This window comes from Saxophila tyrrhenica, assembly GCF_035928015.1.
Source record: "Saxophila tyrrhenica strain CCFEE 5935 chromosome Unknown scaffold_3, whole genome shotgun sequence".
Taxonomy (NCBI): Eukaryota; Fungi; Ascomycota; class Dothideomycetes; order Mycosphaerellales; family Extremaceae; genus Saxophila; species Saxophila tyrrhenica.
The window spans coordinates 1,537,096-1,560,193 of NW_027041735.1; the positions used below are offsets into that span (position 1 = coordinate 1,537,096).

General features: G+C 55.3%; 6 protein-coding genes across 6 annotated transcripts; 4 read left to right on the forward strand and 2 right to left on the reverse strand.

Annotated features, from left to right (window-relative positions):
* Window positions 1–1,638: 1,638 nt before the first annotated feature.
* Window positions 1,639–6,377, forward strand: LTR77_002556 (uncharacterized protein; the record flags this gene model as incomplete). Its single annotated transcript, XM_064799815.1, has 2 exons — window positions 1,639–5,553; window positions 5,613–6,377. The coding sequence occupies 2 exons, from the start codon at window positions 1,639–1,641 to the stop codon at window positions 6,375–6,377; spliced, it is 4,680 nt and encodes a 1,559-aa protein (XP_064662570.1).
* A 264-nt stretch (window positions 6,378–6,641) lies between these two features.
* Window positions 6,642–9,909, forward strand: LTR77_002557 (uncharacterized protein; the record flags this gene model as incomplete). The annotated part of the gene is made up of 3 exons (XM_064799816.1): window positions 6,642–8,274; window positions 8,795–9,529; window positions 9,584–9,909. The coding sequence occupies 3 exons, from the start codon at window positions 6,642–6,644 to the stop codon at window positions 9,907–9,909; spliced, it is 2,694 nt and encodes an 897-aa protein (XP_064662571.1).
* A 389-nt stretch (window positions 9,910–10,298) lies between these two features.
* LTR77_002558 (uncharacterized protein) lies at window positions 10,299–12,446 on the reverse strand (the record flags this gene model as incomplete). The annotated part of the gene is made up of 2 exons (XM_064799817.1): window positions 10,299–10,520; window positions 10,578–12,446. The coding sequence occupies 2 exons, from the start codon at window positions 12,444–12,446 to the stop codon at window positions 10,299–10,301; spliced, it is 2,091 nt and encodes a 696-aa protein (XP_064662572.1).
* A 511-nt stretch (window positions 12,447–12,957) lies between these two features.
* LTR77_002559 (uncharacterized protein) lies at window positions 12,958–13,504 on the reverse strand (the record flags this gene model as incomplete). The annotated part of the gene is made up of 2 exons (XM_064799818.1): window positions 12,958–13,405; window positions 13,458–13,504. The coding sequence occupies 2 exons, from the start codon at window positions 13,502–13,504 to the stop codon at window positions 12,958–12,960; spliced, it is 495 nt and encodes a 164-aa protein (XP_064662573.1).
* A 5,079-nt stretch (window positions 13,505–18,583) lies between these two features.
* On the forward strand, window positions 18,584–20,010 carry LTR77_002560 (uncharacterized protein; the record flags this gene model as incomplete). The annotated part of the gene is made up of 2 exons (XM_064799819.1): window positions 18,584–18,830; window positions 18,881–20,010. The coding sequence occupies 2 exons, from the start codon at window positions 18,584–18,586 to the stop codon at window positions 20,008–20,010; spliced, it is 1,377 nt and encodes a 458-aa protein (XP_064662574.1).
* A 387-nt stretch (window positions 20,011–20,397) lies between these two features.
* On the forward strand, window positions 20,398–22,677 carry LTR77_002561 (uncharacterized protein; the record flags this gene model as incomplete). Its single annotated transcript, XM_064799820.1, has 1 exon — window positions 20,398–22,677. One exon carries the CDS (start codon window positions 20,398–20,400, stop codon window positions 22,675–22,677), a length of 2,280 nt encoding a protein of 759 aa, XP_064662575.1.
* Window positions 22,678–23,098: the final 421 nt, after the last annotated feature.

Here is a 23,098-nt window from a genome sequence, read left to right on the forward strand (position 1 = left end):
GATGCACTCAGGGTGTCTACACACTTGCAGGCGAACCGGTTTATCCAGCAGTATGCTCTCGCGACTCCGTGGCATGAGATGGGAATTGGCAACCAAACAACCTGAGATACGCGCGAAGCGCCTGCTATCACTACTGCTGGCCTGTCCTCGGTTGCGCCGGGTTCGTTCTGTCACCGTCTGGACGCGCGCGACAAGCCTGTCGTGATTCCGAACAAGCAACACTGAGAATCAGGAAATCACCGGAGTGTCGAAACATGGCCGAGACGACAGAGCTGACTTTTATTGGAGTAAACATTCCTCCGCTTGACATGGTCTCAACGAGCACGAGCTGTGCGGGCTGGGGCAAGACGCCTTTGTCAAGCACGCGGAAGTGGGCTCGGCCGTACACCAAGAGGTGAGGACATGCCTGTGGAGAGCACTAATGTGCCGTCATGGGCAAATTCCTGTGGGCTTACACTGGACGCGGAAAAAACGAGACAGCAGGACAGAGTTGCAGAGCCTGTCGGCATGAGTGCGTGTGGAGGGTGTCAACAGCTTTCCAGCACCGCTATCCATTCCGTTCCGTCGTCGATGGGGTGGTACGGGGTGAGAAGCTCGCTGGCAAAGGCGACAGAAGAGGACGGTGCTCAACGTACAATGCGTTGATGTCAACAGTGGCTGTGCTATATCGGGTGCACTGGGCACTTCGGAACGTGGCCACTTAAAGGACGGGATGTCTGTGGCGTCAGGATGGGAGCAACTGATGCGCGGTTTTCTCAAATTCGGAGGCTTTGGAGAGCGGGGAGAGCATACACGACCGTTGATGAGGCAGGTATGGTGGACGTTTGAGAGACCAATGTGAGTTGAACGGCGCTCGCACACTTTGGTATGGCGGCTGCTAACTCTTTGAACAGTGTGGTCACAAGCTAGATGGAGCGAGTAGTCAGGTATAATGTACTGATATCTTTCTGAACAACCTGGGCTTTACGCCTTGTCGCCGTGAGGATTGCGTAAAAACCCGTTGCCATGTATCGCAAGCTTCTGAAGCACCGAAGAGCGATATTTGACCAGGTGAGTGTCGCTCCTTCCCAGTTGAACAGACGAGAAATTGGCTTCACGCTAAAAAGCGAACTGGAAGTGCCTGTACACCAAGGCATAGCACAGAGGGTGACTGGACGCGACAAAGATGAGCAAAACGTGTCTTATCAGTATCTCAACTAAACAGACAGGTTTGCAAGACCATGATAGTAGTGGTAGTGCTGTCTGGGAGCGTTGAACAGTCGACCGACAGTTTCTGCCAAGACAAGCCTGACCTCATGTCGGGCTTTCATCTCTGCTACTACTCCCCTTCTCTTCTCCCAACGAGCTCATATCTCACGTCTTCTCGGGACGTTTCGTTTCGAGATAGAGTCTCCCTTGCCGCGCTGCGTTCCTCGACGCCTCCGGGCCTACGTCGAGTCTGTTCTCTCGAGGTTGCTGCGTCCAGCGGCTCCCTCTTTACCCCCCCTTCCCCTCCTCTTCGAGGTCACTGCGTCCAGCGGTATCCTCTTTATCCCCCTTTCCCCCTCCCCCTCGAGGTTGCTGCGTCCAGCGGCTTCCTCTTATCCCCCAAGCACCACCAGGTACAATCCCAGCACCTCTTCGCTGAATCGTGTTGGAATGGCGCCTAGCAACCCTCCTCGACACTGGTGGTATGAGCCTCAGGATCCCGAAGAGACGACTGGTGATACCGATGCTGGAAACGGTGTCGATGCTTCTCCGAGGGAGGAGTCTTTCTGGTCAAGGTGGCGCCAGGAAACTCCAGAGCAGCCCGACAGTGTTGCAGTTGAAGAGACATACGTCGACCGGTATAGGCCGGACCTGAGCCCAGCGGTAACCACCAGCAGCATCTACTGGCCTCTCGAGGAATCGAATGAAGGTGCTGCCGCCACAGCCGGAGACGATGGTTCGTCGGCTGGCTTGGGTCTTCGAGAAGACGCAATCAGCATATCCAGCGACGGCAGTTCATCCCAGGAGTCTACCCCGGAGCCCATCACACCCGCAGCAGACGGACCCGTGCGACGTGACGTGGAAGCCTACTTCATTTGCACCGAATGCCTCCATCCCCGAGATGTGATGTTCCGGGACCCGGACCATGGCGACACCTGTGGGTATTGTGTCGATCAATGCACTGGAGAGGACATGAGCGTTGAGCAGAAATGGTGTGCCGTGGGCTGTCACTCAACCTTGAGGACGCATTTCCTGTACGGTTGTGAGGAAGCGGAAGATGCCTGTATCCAGCACGGCCCGGAAGAAGACGTCCAAGCTGGCACGCTGCATATATCCGAGGGCTGGCTGGCCCACGCTGAAGACCGCAGGAGGAATGGCCGCAACGCCAGCGTTATTATCCGCGGCCTGACCAGGTTTTACCTCAAGCAACATGTGGTGACCGCCGAAGCTCGATGGAACGAATCCCTGTTGTCGGATGAAGACATTCCGCACCGGACTATCGATTACGAAAGCGACTGCTGCAACTCGAGACTTCTAGTTGGCACATCGAAGCGGAAGCTGATCGACACCGCCTTCTCGGAGCAGCAAGGTGGTACTACCAAGCGCCGGACGGTCTCACAACAGCCGGAGACCACAGTTTGTACTGGCAAGGTCGACCAGGAGGAAGCTGCCAACCTTGATATCCCCGTGGAAGAAGACGACGACGACATTGAAGGAGGAGTTGGTCTCGGAGTCTCCAAGGACGAAGGCGATGAGAAGGAGTCCTTTGCTGGAGAAGAGTCTGGCGACGAAGAATGCATCATTGTTTCTGCACGATCCACCGGACAAGCCGATGGAAGCACCGGTTTCTCGAACGGCGAGGGTGCTCCGATCGCCTCACCAGCGCCCGAGAAGGACAGTGATCAAGAGTCCTCAGTGGGAGGAGATGAAGAGTCTGACCACGAAGATGGTTTCGGCGGCAATTTCGAATACGACGACTCCTATTTCCAGTTCGCAGACGAAGAGCCGGGCGAGCCTCCTCAAACAGAGACAGAAGAGGACAAGCAGAAGAAGAAGGACCAATACCTGGCTGAGATGATTGCATTGGCAGACAAACAAGAACACACAGTTGCAATGCTGAGGAGATTGTTCACGCAGAGGAAGGAGAGCGGCTCGTCTCCGTTTGCTGCACCTCTCCTCGAAATCCTGGAATTGGCTGTGAGTAGAACGGTTCCACAGCAAGCCGTCACCGACGGCGAGGTATGGCGTGAGTATCCATTGAGAACACGCTGTCCTTTGCCGCAGGAATTTGAGATTGAAGCGATCTCGGCCGAAGAGGCTTTGGGTGTACATCCACCGGACAAGAGCCTTCCTGATTCCCTGTCAGATGGCTGGGCCACCGACAACTTGCTGGAAGTGTTCGCAGCCGCGTCCAATCAAGTCTTCGAGGAAGAAGGGCTCAAATCGTACATTGCGCCCATCTTAGAGACGCAGTATTTCGTGCCAAGGGTCGACTTTGAGGAAATCAACATTGTCGAAAACCTCAAGCAGTATCTCAAAGCTACTGAGAATGCATGGGCTGCACCCAACCGCCAAGAGTACCTCAACTTCTTCCCGGCGGCCAACATGCCAGTCGCGACTGAGCAGCTCATGTTCTTGTACAACGTTGCGGGCAACCACTGGGTGACGGTGCACATGCACGTGAACGAAGAGCGAACGGACGGCAAGATTGAAGTACTCGACCCACGCTGGAACCGGTCTCGCGGTAAACGAGCATTCAATGAAATGTCGGCTGAGGTGAAGGTCCTCGCACAACTCGTCTCCCGCCGCGATCATCTACATTGGCAGAATGTCGTATGGCGAGAGCCGCAGCAGATCAGGTGTTTGACCCAACACAACGACTCGGATTGTGGTTTCTTTGCTTGGTACATGGCGACGCTGCTGGCGAGATCGAAGGATGTCGCCGCGATCCCGGATGAGAAGAAGGATGATGAGGCGTTGTCGATGCGGCTGCGGTACGAGGGGTTACAGCTGGTGTACCGGTCTGTCATTGGCACGGAGCTGTCGTTTGAGCCTTTGCAACGGTATTTGGACACCAGGACGAGGAGCTCGCAGCGGCCACCCAGCAAGAAAGGGCCGGCCAAGGGTACGGTTGTCAATCAGAAGGTCAGCCAGAAGGGTAGTCAGATGGACGGTGGTGGCGCGCCAACAGCAAGGCGTCGTAAAGGTCAGCTGGAGTCTGGGCTCGACGGTGGAACACCCAATACGAGCGCGGCGATGGTCCAGGACTCGTCCGCAGTGGACGCAGAAGAATCAACAACAGACGTGGCGACCATCTGGAAGATCGACATGCGACAGTTGCTCTGCAATGTTATGCTCACAGAGCCGGCGCACCAATGGACGCTGGACGAGCTAACGGAGCACGTTTCGGACAAGTGCGAACGTCTTGCTGAAGAACATGACAGCGAGCTCGACTTCGGTGAGCCGGAAATTCGCATGAGGATTCGAAACGTACTTGACATTTCGGAAGCGACTTTTCAACCTCTGCGGTCAACCGACGACACCGTTTCGTCGTTCTTGCTCCGTCAAGGCCCTGGGAGACTGGTTGACTCGGAGACTCAGATGAGTCTTCTTGCGCCACCGCGAACCAGGGAACCCATCTTTGACAGGCTGTTCGACCATAACCCTGGCCTGTGCATCTCAATTGTACGCAACAGCGCTCCTGCCTGGGAAGCAGAAGACTTTCGGGATATGGAAGATCGCGCTGAGGAACAGGTGGACCTCTTCTGGGCCTTGTTTCAATCCAATCATGGAGACCTGTTTGTGGAAAACGACGCGAAGCCCCAAAAGGTCACAGAATGGTCCGAAATGCTTCTTGATGGCGAGCCTCAACCCGCCTGGGCCGACTACGTGTATTGTGCGTCGAGTGCGGAGGTCTTGTTCTCCCTTGATTTGAGGCATGGTCGTCTCAGAGCCGAAACGGTTCGAATCAAGACTTTGCTCCAAAATGCGGACGTTTGGGCTTCGGAACAGGAAACCAGATTCGAGGTGTGCTTGTTGCAATCCAACGTAGACGGGAGCTCCACCAATAACGACACCTGGAAAATGCTCTGCGATGAGTATCGGAATCTTGATGTCCATGTGGTTATGGTCGCCGAGACGAAACGACAGTGGCATCCAGATATGTTCGCACAGGACGCAGCAATCAATGTAGGATGGGCCACGTTCGATGCGAGGGCTTTGGCAACACTCTGGAGTGAGCCGGCCTGTTATCCGATGCAGGACGAGATGCACATACGCTTCCTGATGGCTTGCATGTTCGCAAGCTACTTCAAGCTGGACCATGCCGTGATGTCAAAGGCGAACGCACAGCTCCAGAATGCGATCGCGGCGTGTAGGCTCACGGGACCGGGAAGAAAGACCTTCGATCTTTCGCTTGACGAAGCTCGCAAGTGTATGGTATGCCTCGGAGAAGGAATTGAGCCCGAGGAGATGGAGTCCCTTCTCAGGTGTAGCGCTCCGCAGCGAGAGAGCAATGAGCTGTTGTTTCGCTGCTCCTTTCACGCCCACATTGGGGCGTTTCCCCTTCTGGGTAACTCGGCTCAGGTGAGCGTCATCAGGGCACACTGTTGCTTCCCTTGGCTGACACGAACTGTGAGAAACAGACTACCGATGACTCCGTCCTTCTCCCCCCCGGCGGGTCTTTGACGGATCGATCGCCAATCCTGGTCTCGCCTTGGCTTTTCTCGCAGGCTCCTACACCTGGACGATTATTTCGATGCTGCTACTGTGGTTTCCAATCGGACACCGCAAGACAGCACAAAGTGCATTTGAAGAGAGAGCACAACAACATCGTTGGGTGCCCTCACTGCCCGGAGACACGACCGACCCGCCATGGCATTGTGAATCATACCAGGACCGCGCATCCCGGACTCCCGACTGATGTCTGCTTCATCTGCGGCGTAGTGTATAAGACAGCTGTTCACCACTTCCGCCAGAATCACCCTCTCAGGTTATGTCCTGTGGATGAATGCCTATTTTCGAGTATGGATCCAGACGAGCTGGCAGCGCACGGAGTACAAAGACATGGCATCCAAGCCATGCAGGATGCCAAAGATGGCAGAGGCTGCCTGCATACGACCACAAAATCTGCACTGGGACGAGAAGAGGACATTCTGCAGTGTCCCTACTGTCCTCTGACTGCTGATGGCGCGCACGTAATGAACGCTCACGTCAACAGGGATCATCCCGACCGCGAGCAGGCCATCTGCTTTTTCTGCGGAGAGATTTGCAAAGACATCTTGAACCGACAATATCATGTGAGACGAAAGCATCCTTACTCCAATTGCACTGAACGCGATTGTAAGTTCAAGACTCGCACGCCACAACAAATGGTACTGCATCGGGAGGACAAGCATGGAGATGCATGAATTGAGAGAGGATCAGGATGGAGTTGCCCCGCGTGGACGCGCCAAGTCTTTCCGCAGCAGTTCCTCTTCTTCAAAGCCGGCTTGATCGCAGTCAGCAAGCCCTTCCTGCCATGGAGGCAGCGGTTGAGCAATGGAAACGTCTCCGAGAAGAAGGTTCTGGAGAGACTTTGGCATGATCCACGGCATGGCAGAGACAGCAAGAAGCGCATCATAGCTTACGACTGGGTTGCTGGGAACGACTCCGGTTCGAGCTACGGGCAGAGCATGCTCGCTCTTCGGCCAAGCAGGGACGTGGAACTTCTTCACGTTCCTGCCTCAATGCCGCTGGCAGGTATCACGGCTCGTAGCCATCTCAGCATCGGGTTTGGAGACGTCTCGATCTCAGAGCCCAGATTACACCACGAGCCTACCGAGCCGAAGGCGCCTTATGAGTTTGGCAATGACAACAACGCAGAAGACTTTGGTCCGCAGGACTACAATGGCGAAGCAGCGAGGGTTGGCGATGCTGGAGAACAAACGGTGGTCCCCCGAGACTCCCAGAAGATTGGACGCTTGCTGTCATTTTCTATAATTCCAGCCGAGCGCTGCCGTTCGGGCTATCTTTTTGACTGCCGCAAGAACATGGAGATCGTGGCCGGCAACTGGCAGCTCGAGCGTCTCTGGGAGATTGTTAATCGCTTCAGAGATCAAGCAGCCAATGATGGCATGATGCACGGCGGTCTGGATCTCAGTTTCATCGGCGTAGCTGGCCTATGGTCTGAGAATACTGGAATTAACCCACTCCGACGGCTGACTGCTTCGTCTGCCAAGCCTGGAAACGCCATCGTCGGCCTCAACAGAGCGAAGTACATACCCGCTTTCGAAGGCGAACGGACGAGCTTTCCCGAACACCGGCAGCTTTGCCTGGCAGCTTGCGGATGGAAGTTCACGGTCGACTCGCTTGAAGCTGAATGCCAGGAACTCATCGAGCGAGGACTGTACTACCAGGCGATCGTGCAAGCCGCGCTTCACGACTATGGACACATCGCTCTCAATCTGTTGCGGTCTCTGATCAGATCTCGGACCATCCAGAACATCGGGCTTGGAGCTCTTCTCGCTTCCGACAACATCAACGAGGAGCAGCGGGAGATGTGCCAATGGATGGCTGCAGACACTGATGATCCTGCGCTCAAGGCATTGCTTGCGTTTTTGATTTCCGGCAACTGGCGAGACGTGATGAAGACGAACTACCTCCATCTCGGCTACCGACTTGCTTTGGGCCTCAAGTACCTCAACGACACAGAACTCAGCGGCTTCATTCAGAGCGAGACCGCGCGTGCTGTCAGAAATGGAGATCTCGAAGGCATCCTTTTGACCGGCCTAGGCGAGCAGGCTGTGGACCTCTTCCAGACCTACATCACCCGAACAAATGACCTCCAAACCGCAGTGCTGGCGACAGCATTCACGAACCCGCTGTATGTCGACGACGTCAGATGGGAGATGTGGAAGGAGACGTACTTCGAGCAGATGCAAGCCTGGAAATGTTTCATCCCACGCACCAAATTCACCGTCCAGCACAATCGTATGGCGAAGACGAGGGAAGGTACCAGCTTGATCAAGCCGCCTGAAGCACAAGTCACCCTTCGCTGTCTGCATTGCCAAAGCAATCTCGCGAGAAACGACGGCAGATACCTCACCGGCCAGCCTCCACCATCCACCACAGGACCGCCGATGCCGAACGCTGTCAGGGTCGCCGGGCCGCCTGCAAATGCTAGGACGGTGTGTCCTACTTGCGGCAGACACATGCCTCGCTGTGGACTGTGTCAGATGTGGCTGGGGACGTCGAATCCTTCTACTGTTGGAGGAGCGAGAGAGTTGAGTAAGATGGATGATATCATGGCGAAGCTTGTCTCGTTCTGTAAGCTGTGTGGGCATGGGTTTCATGCGGATCATGCGAGGAGTTGGTTTGGGAAGCATGAGGTTTGTCCTGTGCCGGATTGTCGGTGCAGGTGCGGTGTTTACGGATGACTGAAGATGGGAAGGATCAAGAGATGGAGCAGTCCGTGGCTGCCTTGGAGAGCACATGTCCCCATGCCACATGCGGAAAGTGAAGTCAAGAACGATGCCGACCCTGCCTGCCAAAAGCCCGGCTAAATGCGCCGGGTAATCTGTTCAGAAGCAGGAAGGACAACACAGCTCGAGCTGCCGCATCTCCACCGCAGCACCTCGGATAGGTGACGACACAACGAGTATTGGTGTCGAATTTCTGCCAGTGTTGTCGAGAAGCGGAATAGCAGAGTTGGCCGACATCGCGCTTCCATCTAAGATAATATCTTGAGGCTTCAACGACCCTGCCGGCGGCTTTCGAATTTCCCCAAAATCGAAGTCCAAGAAGTCTACATCCTGAATCTATCACAGCACCGTCTCCATGGCTCCAGCGCAGACTCTCCCGCCTGACCAGAGGCCAAGCTACCTGGAAGGCGGACTAATCCCAGATGTGGAAGAGTATGGCGACAACCCAGTCATCATCCGCCTCTCCGACGAAGAACGAATCTCCGGCAAGACCAACCCAGGAACGATCCAACAACTGCTCACATACTTCCACCGCGATGGCTTTGTCGTGCTGGAGAACGCCATCGACGAGGAGCTCGTGGACAACTTGTACAAGAAGATGTGCGAGGAGAACGAGACCTATCTCCAGAAGAAGTTCATGCAGTGGAACCAAGGCGCCGCCACCAAGAATGTTAGCCAAATCCCCCCTGTTACGCCGGACTGGCTGGACAAGGACGTCTACGCCAATCCGCACATGATGCGAGTGGTTGAGAATGTGCTTGGACCTGAACCGGAGATCCGCTTCCTCAACGCCAACGTGGCTGTCCCAGGAGCAACAGGACGTCAGGCAGTCCACTCTGATGTCAATCACCGCTTCCCATCGATCCCGTTTGGCATCGTCATCAACACGTACCTCCAGGACTCCAGTGAATCCAACGGCGTGACCGAGGTGTGGTGTGGCACCCACGATCGCTACGAACGAGATGATCAACAAGCCCACAAGGAGAGCGGTTGGATCAGCAAGGACTACATCCAGAAGCGAGCGAAGGAACGGCGACCCGTGCAGCCGACGGTGAAGAAAGGTTCGATCTGCTTCCGAGACCTTCGGCTCTGGCACGCAGGTTTGTGGCCCCCCTCGTTGCTTGGAGATGTGCGTTCTGACAGGTGCGAGACAGGCATGCCCAATACGAGCGATCATCACCGGATCATGTTGGCGATCGACTACTTCGCCCAGTGGTACCAGTGTCCGATGAAGCTGAGGCTGCCGTCAGCGTCGAAACAGACGGTGGAGTCTTGGGGAATCTCGACTGCTGGAATCGAGTGGGTGGATGGAGAGTTTGATCATCTGGAGCAGCCTTTCTACCTCAATATGACGCAGGACCCGAAGATGTATATCAAGCAGACGCCGCAAGGCGTGGAGGATTGGAGGGCAAGGGAGACGGGGAAGTTTGAGTTTGACGGAGGAGTGGTGAGCGAAGAGAATTACTGGACTGAGGAGTAGGCAGTATCGAGTGGACTCAAGAGTAGATATATGGGGCAGTCTCTTCCGCGAGTAACCAACATCTTGATGTAACACTCCCTGCTTCCTGACCTTGACTGCCCTTCCTCCGGCGGAGATGACAGCACTTGCAGCTTTCGCAACGACGCACCCAGGACATTTGACTTCGCGTAGAGGTACAATATCTACTTGATACACGATCTCCTCTCAAGTTCTCGTAGGCAGAGATCAGCCCAAAGGCTTCTCTCAGCTCATTTGCAAGTTCGGCCGCCATCCATGCACGCGAGAAGGTTGGCCACAACGCTTGTCCACGATTCCGGTTCAGCCCATCCTACCTCAATGCCAGCCGTAACGTTCATTGTAAACGTAATCCCTGCTCGCTGCCCCAGGACTCAGTTACAAAGATCCTTCAAACCAGCCCTCAAGTTCTCCAGCTGCTGGTGCAACTGCTTCCGCTTCTCCACGACCTCCGCCTTCTCGCCTGCAAGGCGCTCAAGCTCCTGGTCGGTGTACCCGGCAACACGCTGCGGCGAGAAGATGCATGGTAGGGTGCGGAGGAGATGGCGCTCAATGACCTGCCTGCACGTATTGTCGACGAATGTGTCTAAAGCCATCTGAAATCCTCGTGTCAGTACATATGAAAAGGTTCAAACTGTCGGCAAGCAAAATACCTTGTAGTACGCTTCCAGACGGTTCAGGGCTTCGGTACAGGCCTGCTCGTCCATGTCGATGATGGTCGAATTCGCTGACTTCTGCACCTTATCGGAGTGGTAGTGGTCACACTCCACGGGCTGCTGCGCCTCGTCCGCGCACAGCTTTCGCAACTCGTCTTCGGCAAGCTTCTCGCACTTCTCAAGTTCGCCCATGAGGCCTTCGCGGATGCCGGCTTCGACGTGCTGCTCCATCTTCAGGTAGGAGATGGTCTTGTCGATGAAGGCGATGATGTTGCTCATGGTATCTCCCAGGTGAGCTTCGGCGATGTCGGACCATTTCTTGGACTGCTGATGGTATAACTCCGTCAAGAGAACTTGGTCATAGTTCCCAGGTAGTTCGCGCCCTTTGCTCTTCACGTAGGTCGATTTGATCCATGCCCTCATCTCACCCATGGTCACGTACTTCTGCTCATCCTGCAAAGCACTCACAGAGAGCGAAGGCACCGCATCTTCCCAACCATCCGCCATTAACGCGTCCATGTCTTCTCCGTTGGTGTTGGCGCTCGCCCACTGACGCTGGTTCTCTGGGCCAAGCGCTTGGCTACGCTTGTAAGTCTGGCCATACTCGTGCATGCATTGCTGGAAGAGGCTGTTGCCTTCATGAACGAGCGCACGCAGCCTCGCCTGATCTGGCCCTTTTCCTTGCGACGCGAAGAACGCTGAGTATTTGTTGTCATACTCCCCCTTAACAGCGGCGTCGGCAAGACCGTGGAACTGCATGGCGAGCCTGGACAGATATGTGCGCATATCGCCAACAGTAGGCCTCTCCTTCGGCAGCTGAGAGAGATCCGACTCTGTCTTCCTGATCAAAGTTCTGATTTCCTCGCGGATCTTGGGAAGCTCCCGCTCAATGCGCTCGTCGAAGAAGGTCTCACAGAAGTATCGAAGGTTCAAAATACCCACACGAGAGCTGTCAAGCCTCTGTTCTTTCCATGGCGACGACGAGAAGAAGCCCAGCTCGTTGGCAGATCTCTCCTGGAGGGTGATACCCCTCGCGATTTCCACCGGCGTAGGATTTTTCACCAAAAAGAAGCCGTGTGAAAGCTTCGTGGTGTCCTCGTTCTTCGCTAGCGTGGCAATCCCGACTTCCGCCCCAACGTTGATGAGATCCGCCTGAGTGATTATGCCCACTGTACGCTGGCCCGCCACATCGTACTGCTTCGACTTGCGGACGATGCTCTGGTTCGCGATTCTGTTGCTCGCCTGTACAACCGCCAGAATGATGGTGCGCGGGTTCTCCAGATACGAGTCCACAAGCCTGTGCACACTCTCCACGTCCTTTTCAGATTGATCTTCGCTGGCGCATGCAATGAGCCCAGGGAGGTCAAAGATACTGAGGTGTAAGCCAGTGCGCCCACTGACCTTGATGCGTAACACATCCTCCACGAACGACGGTCCACACTCATTGCCACCGTACCCGCGCAATCCCATGAGCGCACCAGCGCTGGCAATGACGGAGGAGAGCTCGTTGAAATCACCGATCTCCTGCTGGAAGGCTTGTAGTCTCGTCTTTATGGCATCGGATCGAGTGACGTGAGGAATGATGGTTGCAGAGATCGTCTCGGCGGCCTCCGTGTGCTCAAGGATGATTTCTGTTGGGAACTTGGTACACAGGCCCGCGCCGCGCGGGAAAGGGACGCCACTGATACCCTCGAAAACTGAACTTTTGCCGACTGCCCGGTCGCCGCAGACCACAAGCTGAGGAAGGGCGATGTGTTCACCGATACCTCGACCCCTGAGCGCAGATATTTGCTCGAGCCGCTGGACCGACTTAGTGGACTGCAAACCTGGGAGGCTGCTCCTGTCGTGTTCGATGCCTGAAGCCATTGTGGTTGTGGGTCTGGCAAAGTTGTTACGAAGGAAAGCGATGCGTAGGTTGAGAGTGGTGGGTATGAGGTTGAGAGAAGATGTGGCAGAGGACAGAAATTTGCGGTGCACGTGAAGGGTGATAGATCTTCAGCTGATGAGGTGAAGTCGCACAAACACAAACACGTTGTCGCTTACATGATTGATTCACAACTCCATGTACCCATGGCATTTACACGTTTCACACACGAATCACAAGATTACTCATTACACTCAGGCAGATTGACGAGAGAGCAAGAGTCGAACTTTACTATGTGAAATTCGTCCACATGGACAACAGAGTGGACTTGCCGCCCTGAAAGTCGCCGTCGCCAGGGTCTTCTCCCGCTGAAGATTCCTTGATTAGCATGAGCGCCGGGAGCTGTTTCTTGACCAGCTCGGAGGTCTTCTCGATGACCGTATCGAAGTCCTTGTGACCCTTGTACCACAAAAGTCGCCTGAATGGGGTAGGTATCTGTGTTTGCCTTCTCGTCTACGACAGGCGTATTGGTGGTCGTGGTGTGTTGACCCAGCTCTTCAACGAGTCGTGGTAGGCCGTACTTATCGGCAGCGGCGTAGGCGTCGAGGTACTTTGCTGTCGATGCGGCGATACCGTGCTCGCCGTCTCCGTACTTATCGGCAGCGGCGTAGATATGGATGCGGTGGTGCCGTGCTCGTCGTCTCCGTACTGATTGGCAGCGGCGTAGACGTCGAGGTGGTACTTTGCTGTCGATGCCGCGCTCTGGGTGTCATAGGTAGAGTCGTACTCGAACGTATAGATATACCGTAGGATAGCCGCGACCGCCTTGTCTGCCGCGGGCGTATCGATGGTCGTGATGTGTTGAACCAGCTTGGCAAGCGCCTTCTCAGCGAGTCGCGGCAGGCCGTACTTATCGGTAGCGGCGTGGACATCGAGGTGGAACTTTGCTGTCGATTCCGCGCTATGCGCTATGCGTGTCGGGGATAGAGCCGTAGTCGACCGTGTAGATAAACCGCAACATCGCGCCGACAGCTCTTGGCGAGTCCTCTTCCAGGTTCATTTCGATTACATCTTGGTATTCTCTTCGAAGCCTGAGTCGAAAAGGCTAGCAAAGTAGCTAGACGCGAAGGAGAGGACAACCTTCTGGCATTTGAACTCGGGGTCGCCGGATTTGATTACGATGTCGGAGAATTTGTTGTCAGGTGGTAATGCCCGCGAACGGCTACTTTATTCGAGCATCCGGGACCTACGCCTCTCATCGTCGTCCTCAGCTACCATGGGAAGGGCATTGAGTTGTTGGAAATATATCTGCTCTCCCGCCGTTCGACTCCTTCCACCAGCCGCTGTTGCTCACATCCAGCCCCTGTGCGACGCTGCTCCCTGCTCCCTTCACTCAGAAACCCTTCACCGCGCTGTCGCGGCCTGCGCTTCCACAATACGTGCCCCCAGAACGCCTCTTCCTTCTGGAGTCTGGGCTGTTCAGTCGCGGATGCTTTAGACCTACTCCGTTCGCTCTGCGTTCCTTTACTCAAACAACTGAGCCGCGCGAAGGCATTTCTAGGAACAGCTGGAACCATTGCGTACCATATCAGGCACGACCACCTCGGCATGGTTGCGCATGTCTGCCTTATCACTTCTGGAAGCAGGATGCAGCACACGCACAAACACCACCCTCGCCAACCATGCTCCACGGCTGAATGGAAATTTTCGACTCGTTACCCAGACCAGGGCGCCACGGACGAAGTTGCGACGGCACAAATCCCAGAAATATGGGTATGAGAAGAAGGCACTGTACTGCGTCTTACTATGCAGAGACTGCTGTTCGATCCACAGCAATGACCGATCACATCAAGAAGGATCATCCAGACCGAGTACAGGAGATCTGCTTCTTCTGTGCGGGCACCACCGGGAGGTCCTCCATCTCTTGCGGATCCTCCGCGCGTGTGTGAAGATCATACATATGTTCTCAGGTGATACCGGTCACGACTCAGGACAGGCCTCTGGAACTTCGCGCCGTATGTGGGCGCATTCTCCGCGTCCCCGAGTGATACTGATGCCTGCCAGGTAGATTTTGAATTTGTCCTGCTCAGCTCTGGCACCAGGAGATCGTCCAGCTCTTGTGGATCCTGGATGACTTTCAAGGCGGGATGGTAGTCGCATTCTGAGGCCACCATGTGTTTTTGCCCTTGCGGCCTCCCTTGACTTGAGGCCAAGGAGCCCGGAAAGGCCACGCCGACCTTGATGCTGATGTTTCCCGTGCTTTCATCATGTTACCTGTTGCCTTCGTGGATCAGTGCTCGAGGAGGTACTGAGCAGACGAGACTCTTTGAGACAAATGTGGACCGTGATCGTTTTCCGAACGGAGGAAAGAATCCCTTACAGTGCTACTCTACGACATCGCGGTGTCGATGGGAGGCGATGGTGTCGCGGAGACTGTAAGTCGTGCTTATCTCCGGGTGTATGAGGCCTGGGATCCAGAAGTGGCAAATCTGGCCATTGGCCATGGTGCACTGGAATGGTACCGACGTTGGATCAGCTGGACAAGTCACAGAGTCGCCGGAAACTCGATTAAACTCTTTGAGACCGAGACGCCCGAGTAGGACGACAGTACTGCGGCCGAAGAGGCATACATCGCGGACCGCTACAAACACGACTTGAGCCCAGCTGTGGCCACCAGCATATACTCGGTCTCTACCGAGCCCTCGGGGTCTGATCGTGCCAGGAGGCCGGCTCGCAGTTGCGCCGCATCGTTCATCACTATCCCGATATCAGAGCTCTTCATCATTACCAGCAGCACGCGCGCAGCTCCTCGACTTCCTCACGACCCTTGGCATCGACGAAGAGGAAGGTGTACCGTATCCCTATTGATCTCGCGAACCTTCAGACTTCGGCGCCTTGGCCCGCCGCTGGCAAGATCGCCTGATTGAGAGGCTCTGCATCGTCAGCGTTGTCCATCAAGGTCAAACAAACTACTTAACTCTAATCCATCGGCCGCGATGCCATTCTTCTTCCCCTCGATCTCCCTAGCAACCCCACCCCCTGCTTCCTCTTGGCCATCCTCTCCGGCCGACGTTGCTCTTCTTCTCCTCAATCTCCCCCGCAACTTTGCCCTCTGCTTCCTCCTTCGCAACCTCTCTGGCACAACCCCGGTCCTACTCCTCGGATCTGAAGGCTCTGTTTCATAGGCGTTGTCTATCAAGACAAACAGGATACGCCGACCCGTCGGCCGAGACGCCGCTACTCTTCTCCTCGATCTCTCCAGCAGCTTTGCGCTCATCTTCCTCTTTGGCACGTTCGCGGTCTGGCTACTTGGCCAGCTCCAACCCGTCGTCGTCCGCAGTCTTGCTCCTTGGCCAGCTCCAACTCGTCGTCGTTGTCGTATAAACCACCGAGGTCAGGTCATGCCGACCAGGCGGCCGAGCCGCCGCTTTTCTGCATCCTGCGCTTGCTGCCTGTGATGCCCTCACACTCTCCACGCCATTGGTGATGTCTTCGGCCGTGGTGGAAGGCTTTGCGCTGTCGTTCGCCTCTACCATGGCAGTGTCCTCGGGCGCCGCAGAAGAAGCTCCAGCTGGCCCGGCTGGTTGTGTGTCCCGGTTTATCAATCAAGTCAAAAAGCTCAAGCCAACTAGGCCGGTGGCCGTGACGCCGCTCTTCTTGTCCCTGTACTTACGCTTGGTGGCTGAGCTGCCTGTCACGCTTTTGGTGATCTCCTCAACCGATGCGAAAGCCTTTGCGACCTGGTCTGCATCAGCCGTGTCGGTTTCAGTGGCTGCAGTGGAGGAAGTCGCAGCTGGAGCAGTCCCTTCTCCCTGGTTCTCTTCCGAACGTGAGTATGAGCCGCCTGTTTAACCTTTGTCGTTTCGTTGCCGTTGGGAGACATTGGTGATGAACATATCACCGCTGAACGCAGTCTGCCAGACGAACGACGGATGGCATCGAAGAACGGGAGAGCGTACCGTATCCTCGGTAACGTTGCAGACTCCGGCTCGCAGTAGCTCGCCCTGGTGAGATCGCGCGGTCCGAAGGCCATCAGCATATCGAGCTATAATGTGACTTCTGCAGCTGGTCTAGTTTTGGGTCCATTGTCGGCACCAGTATCGCCGACTGCTGGAGTTGTCCCTTCGGTATTGTCAACCTCGAATCACCAGCATCGAGTAGGGATGCCAGCTGCCATTCCAACACCATTCAGTGGGAAGGTGCTGGAATAGCACGTCAGATTGTCGTTCTGCTCTAGACGGGAGTTTCCAGACACCACTTGGACTTGACAGCTGTTTCCAAGGACAAGATCTGAGTGTTCGTTCGCCGCCAACTCTACGACGGCCGACTCTACAACGGCCAACTCCTCGACCACAACACCAGCCAGACGGCTGGTCAGACGGAATGGTCAACGAGACGACCTAGCCGAAGGACCAGACACCAACGGGTCTTCTACCATCCGCGAACTCCAGCCTTACGTCTACGACGAAAACCGCAGCACCTCATATACCGAGTTTCAACCCGCCTCACATACGGAGTCTCATCTATCAACCAACAGATCACCCGTTGCGCCGCATTCGCGTTCGCCATTGACGCGCATTTCGCCGAACACATAACGCCGCGGGCACCGCACGTCTGTCAAATTCAAGACAGTAGTCGTATGGTATACCGAGAGCGTAACCTGGAGGAGGAGTACGACGACGTCCTCCGCAACAAGAACTGCTCTCCTTGTCGCTGCGAGGACGGTCGTAGAAGATACTACGATCAGCTAAAGCTGTAAGTCCCTCATCATGTTCTCTACCGTCGTGACAGTCGCTTACGACTAGAAGTTAGATCGACCTTTGCATCATGAGATGAGACACGGGTTTTCAACCATAGCTCTGTCGTCCGACCGTGCTGCCAGCTACAAATGCCTATCGGCTTCTATTTGATCACCCCAGTTTGTCAAGTCTACTATGTCCGGTATACTGAGTCAGGTCTACCGTATTAGGTCTACCGTGTCAAGTGTACTCTAAAATACTACTACAAGGTCGACGGAGGTTCGGAGAGGCTAGAGATTGATGTCTGAGATCAATGGAGGCCAGGAGAGGCTGGAGATTGATGTCTAAGGTCGACGGAGAGCCGGAAAGGCTGAGGATTGGTGTCTAGGGTCGACGAAGGCCGGAGAGGTTGGGAGATTGTTGTCTGAGGTCGATGGGCCGGAGAGGTTAGGAGAGTAGTGTCATTATTTCTTGATGTCAGTCTAGTAATCACGCTCCGGACTGCCAAGGCCATCGGCGTAAGTGGTATTCCCTTTGCTGGGTTCGATTCCCAGCCGGGCCGAATCACCAATTGGTTAGATGTTAATCAAGCGGTTCAGTTACCTGGATCAATCTTTTGGTCAAATGCCAATCAAGTACTTCGATTAGCTGAAATCTCACAGTTCCTTTTTTGGTTGAATTTCCAATCATCTGGGCACTCACCTCAGACTCCTCTTTTGGGGGGGTTTTTTTGGCGACATCGAAAGCCATTTGGTGTCTGGTGTCTTGAATCGAATTGGCTGTTCGGTGAATCGCATAAGCAGACAATAAGTCCGGTGGGGAAGCACCTGCAGCAGCTGCCGTTTGCGACTGCCCAGCCACTAGGTAGTTCTACCTTAACCAGACCATTGCTCCCTTCTGCATACATGTATCTACGCCCAAGCACAACAGTCGATGCACATGGCTCGCTCGAATGGTGAGCCCGCATCGTCCAAGTGATCACTACGAAATGTCAATTCAGAGGTCCAGAACCAGCCACCAGCTGTCATCCCAGCATTGCTACAGCCATGGGTAGTACCGGAAATGCAGATCATCACTAGCTTAGAAGCGTCAGGCACCGATATGGCAATGTTCGGTCCCCTTCTCGTCGACCTTTCTGCATTCCATCGGGAGGCCGACGTGCCGGCAGCACGAAAACGCCTTCGAGCGTGCAGTGATCGCTCATCCGAGTTGCACATTGGCTGCCTCGCACCTTCCTCATGTCAATGTGCTCATGAGGTTTGGAGAAGCTGGTGAAACGTGAGAATGCGTGCACATAAAACGGTATGCTCTTCTTCTCCGACTTCTCTCCTTGATCGTGCTCCAACAATCTTGCATTCCACGCCTGCTGCTTGTCTCCGTGGGGACGTCTCATTCTAGCCATGAAGCTCAGTCTCTTTGCTGTCGTTTCCCTCGTCGGTCTGTCTTCTGCCTTCCCAGCCGACCTCCTCAATGCCATCGCCGACATTGAGGCTCTTGAGCTGCCTTCAATCTACGCAGCCCTCGACCTGAGCAAGTCACGCACCAACTGTGGCCCAACTCCATGCGGAGTGTTCAATGCTCAGGAGCAGTTTGTTTCCACCACGGGCGAGCACGCCTATGCCAAGCCGCGTTCAAACCAGATCCGAGGTGAGATAGAACGCCTTTGATCGAGGCCTTCAATACTGACGGGTTCGTAGGTCCATGCCCGGCACTCAATGCTGCTGCGAACCATGGTTACCTTGATCGTTCTGGTGGGTTCTCACCCCCTTTTCACCCAGCGGTGGATCTAACGAATACCGCAGGCGTCACCACCCTCCCGGAGACTGTCAGCGGCCTCGGAGCTGCATTCGGTATGAGCACTGAACTATCCGCCTTCCTGGCCGCCTACGCCATAATCATGAACGGCAACCCACTCGACGGCACCTGGTCCATTGGCGGCCCCCCACCAACCGGCTTGCTAGGCGGACTTACGAGCGGTCTTCTCGGAGACTCCCAAGGCATCTCCTACAGCCACAACATCTACGAGGGCGACACCTCTATCGGCCGCAATGATGCCTACCTCAACAACGGCGACGCCCACAGCCTCAACGTCACTCGTTTTGCAAGCGCCTACGCCACTGGCCTGGGCAACGATCGCTACACTCTCGACGGCTTCGCACAAGACTTCCTCAAGAAGGTTCAGGAGTCGATCGCCAACAATCCTTACTACTTCGCCGCGCCTTTCTCAACCACACTGGTCGCACCCGTAGCTTACAACTTCGTCATCAACTTGATGTCGAACCACTCCGCTGCCGAGCCAGACGGCTACCTCGACGGCGAAACGTTCAAGGCATTCTTTGGCGTTACTGGCGACTATCCGAACTTCAAGTGGCTCAAGGGTCAGGAGCGGATTCCAGATAATTGGTACCGTCGTCCTTCGTCCGTGCCATATGGCATCCCGAACGGCTTTCTGGACCTCGCAATCAACTTTCAAGCCTATCCCGGCACTCTTCGTCTTGGTGGGAACACGAATGGCGTCAATACATACGTCGGCGTCGACTTGTCCGACATCACTGGCGGTGTGTATCACTCTTCAGATCTGCTGAATTTGAAGACGAGCAACGCGGCCTGCTTCTACGCTCAGGTCGTGCAGGCGGTCATTCCTGATGGGGCTGCACCGTTGCTCGGCAAGCTGTCTGCCATTCTCAACCTCGTCAACAAATGGATCAAGCCGATCACCGGGAGTTTCAAATGTGGGATCATTGGGAAGTATGATCAGACGTTGTTTAACAAGTTTCCGGGGTATAAGTATCGTCCGAAGGGGCAGGCGACGATTTATAAGGAATGAGGAGTGCTATTGCGTTGGCGAAGGAGATGTGATGGGTGGAGAATTGGTGCTGGTCGCCTTCGTTGCAAGTGAGAACACGTCAGCGAGACAGACCCGACCGAATTAGCTTCAATACGGCAGCATGTAGCATGACATACAGTCCAGCGTCGACGTGTTTCGAGTGCATTATGAGTCCTTGCCACAGTATCGCGATAGAAACGAGGCATTGGCTTCGGAAAGCAAGCGAGCCTGCACAGCCATACTAGCCAATGCAGGGTGTACGTCAGAACGTGCATGGATAGTCGGGATTCGCTGTCAACTTGACCTTCCCAAACACACCCATGTAGTCGCATACATTAACTGGCGTCCGGTCATTGACCGTGACAAGCCAACAATTCCACCGCCAACATGATCGAAATGCGTGACGATACCAACATGGAGGCGAGTTCGAGCGCCAGACGACCACCAGCACTCCCACCCAGGCAGAGCTCCAGCGGCGCACCCTTATCACCGTACACAGAACCGCCGCCCTCCTACGACACCATCGCAGCCTCCGACGCCATGTCCAAAGGCCCATGGTCAACACAAGACCAACGCACCTCCTCCACCCAATCCCTCGTACCCTCCGAGTCCAACGAGCAGAAAGAACGCCGCCGACTCCTTCTCATCTACATCCACGGCTTCATGGGCAACGAGACCAGCTTCCGCAGCTTCCCCGCCCACGTGCACCACCTCCTCACCGTCCTGCTTGCCGAGACGCACGTCGTGCACACGAAAATCTACCCGCGATATCGCTCCAAGCGGAATATCACCTTTGCCAGGGATGATTTTAGCAAATGGCTGGAGCCGCATGAGAGTCCGACGACGGATGTGGTGTTGCTGGGACACAGTATGGGGGGTTTGTTGAGCGCGGAGATCGCGCTGATGCCTGCGCCGCCGCCGGCGAATCGGCCGTTCAAGCATCGCATACTGGGGACTATCAACTTCGATGTGCCGTTCTTGGGTATGCATCCGGGGGTGGTGAAGAGTGGGTTGGCGAGCATGTTCATATCTGGGGAGGCGCCGGGGGACAAGTGGACGCCAGAGATGGGTGCACTTCAGAACGATGGAGCGAGTACGGCGAGCGGTGCCATGTCGCCGATATCACCCATGTCTACGAGGACGGATACCTTGTGGCAGCCGGCCCAGTCTGACCATAACTACAACCCCTCCTTCGATAACGACGTTGTGCTACCGATGCGAAAGGGCTGGCAAAACGCGCTACACTTCGTCAACAAGCACTCGGGGCATGTACTCAAAGCGACGAAGCAGCTGGTCACGTCGCATATGGAGTTTGGCGGGGCTATGGCCAACTACCCCGAGCTGAAGGCGCGGTATGGCAGGATCAGAGCGTTGGAGGCGGAAGATGGGAATGTGAGAAAGTCGATTGCGAAGAGTACGCAGACTCCCGCGAGAGTAAGATTTGTGAATTACTATACTGCGAGTACGGGACGGCCAAAGAAGCCTAAGACGCCGGAGCGGAAAAGTTCGCCAGGGTCGAATGCAAGTCGGACGAGCTTGACGCCTTCGATGGCTGTGGAGGGGAGAGGAAGGCAGGATGGGGCGGGCGTACCTTCTTCGAGGTCGCCGAGTCCAAGGATCTCGCTGGAAGAGCACTCAGATGACGGGGTGGTGAAGAAGGTCCCTGAGATACCTGGGTCAGAAGATGAGTCGTGGCAGGAGGCGGCGGAGTCGCTTACCATCGATAATGGGAAGAATGCGGAGTATCACGATGCTCCAGACCCGCCAGCCCTTTCACCGTCGTCGACAATATCTACCACCGCATCTTGGCCCACCATACCGCCGCAGCCAACTGCTCCACCTCCGCTCAATGTCTCCTACATCCAAGACCCAGCCACGCGCAAGCTGGTTGAGAAAGAGCATACACGAGCCGTAAAGGCATACGAGAAAGCTGTTAAAGACCGCGAGAGAGCGATCCGAGACCGTGCCAAGCTTGAAGAGAAGCGCGGTCGCAAGGAGCGGAAAGACTCTGAAAGGTCCATCAAGAATTCGCAGAAAGCAGAACAAAAGGCACTCGCCGCGGCACTGAAAGTGGAGCAGCAACAGCAAAAGAAGAAACCCACGACACAAAAACAAGGCGAGGAATTACGCCTTGAGCAAGAACGGCAACGAATGGAAGCCGAAGGCCGGCGCCTACGAGGCGAGCCTGACCCACCACCCGAGCAGGACTCGCAAGAAGCAGTAGACGACCCACCCATGATGCCCATCCACGACCACGAAATCATACACGAAAACGACGCACCGCAAATGCAACGTCTCCCAAGCACCTCGCCCGTCCGCTCTCCCTCCCCATCCCCTTCCCCCCACCAATCCCCCGATCCAGTAACTCGCTCCACAACCAACACAACCACCACCGCCGCCGCCGCAGCCGACACCGGCAGCGCACAAAAGTCCGACCGCAAATTCTGCACCCTCCCCCCGAAAGACGCCTCCGGCGAGCGGGACCCGCTCTGGGTGCGCATTTTCATGGAGAACGTGGATGAAGTGGGCGCGCATTGCGGGTTGTTTTTCGTGGATGAGCGGTATGAGCGGTTAGTGGGGGAGGTGGCGGATCGGGTTGAGGGGTGGGTGAGGGAGGAGTCTGCGCTGGTGGAGAGGCATGGGGAGGAGGACTGGCAGCTAGACTGATTGTGTTTTTGAGATTGTGTTTGAGATACCCGATAACGAGTTATTTGTTTATGGTGTATGGAGTGGAATGATTACGACTATCTGACTCTGCCCCTTCTCCGTGACCCGAATGCATACCATCGAGCCTGCTGTTGGTTGATGCTTTCCCTACCATCTTAGAGAACCTTGCAGTATGCTCTTCTCGTGTCCTCTCTTATCCCCAGAACCGATAGACCAAAGGCACTTAGATGTATTTCACTAAGAGTACTTCCGCTAGAAGATGAGTGCAGCCTAATGTTTGCACAAAATGGACATGTGTCGTGTTCGTGGCCATGAGATCAAGGGGCTTGTTCTCAAGCACATCAAACTCCCAAGCATGCAACCCCTCAACTACGATAGCATGTCGAGAATCCCTGCCGTGAAGAAGTGACCTGTTGTAGGC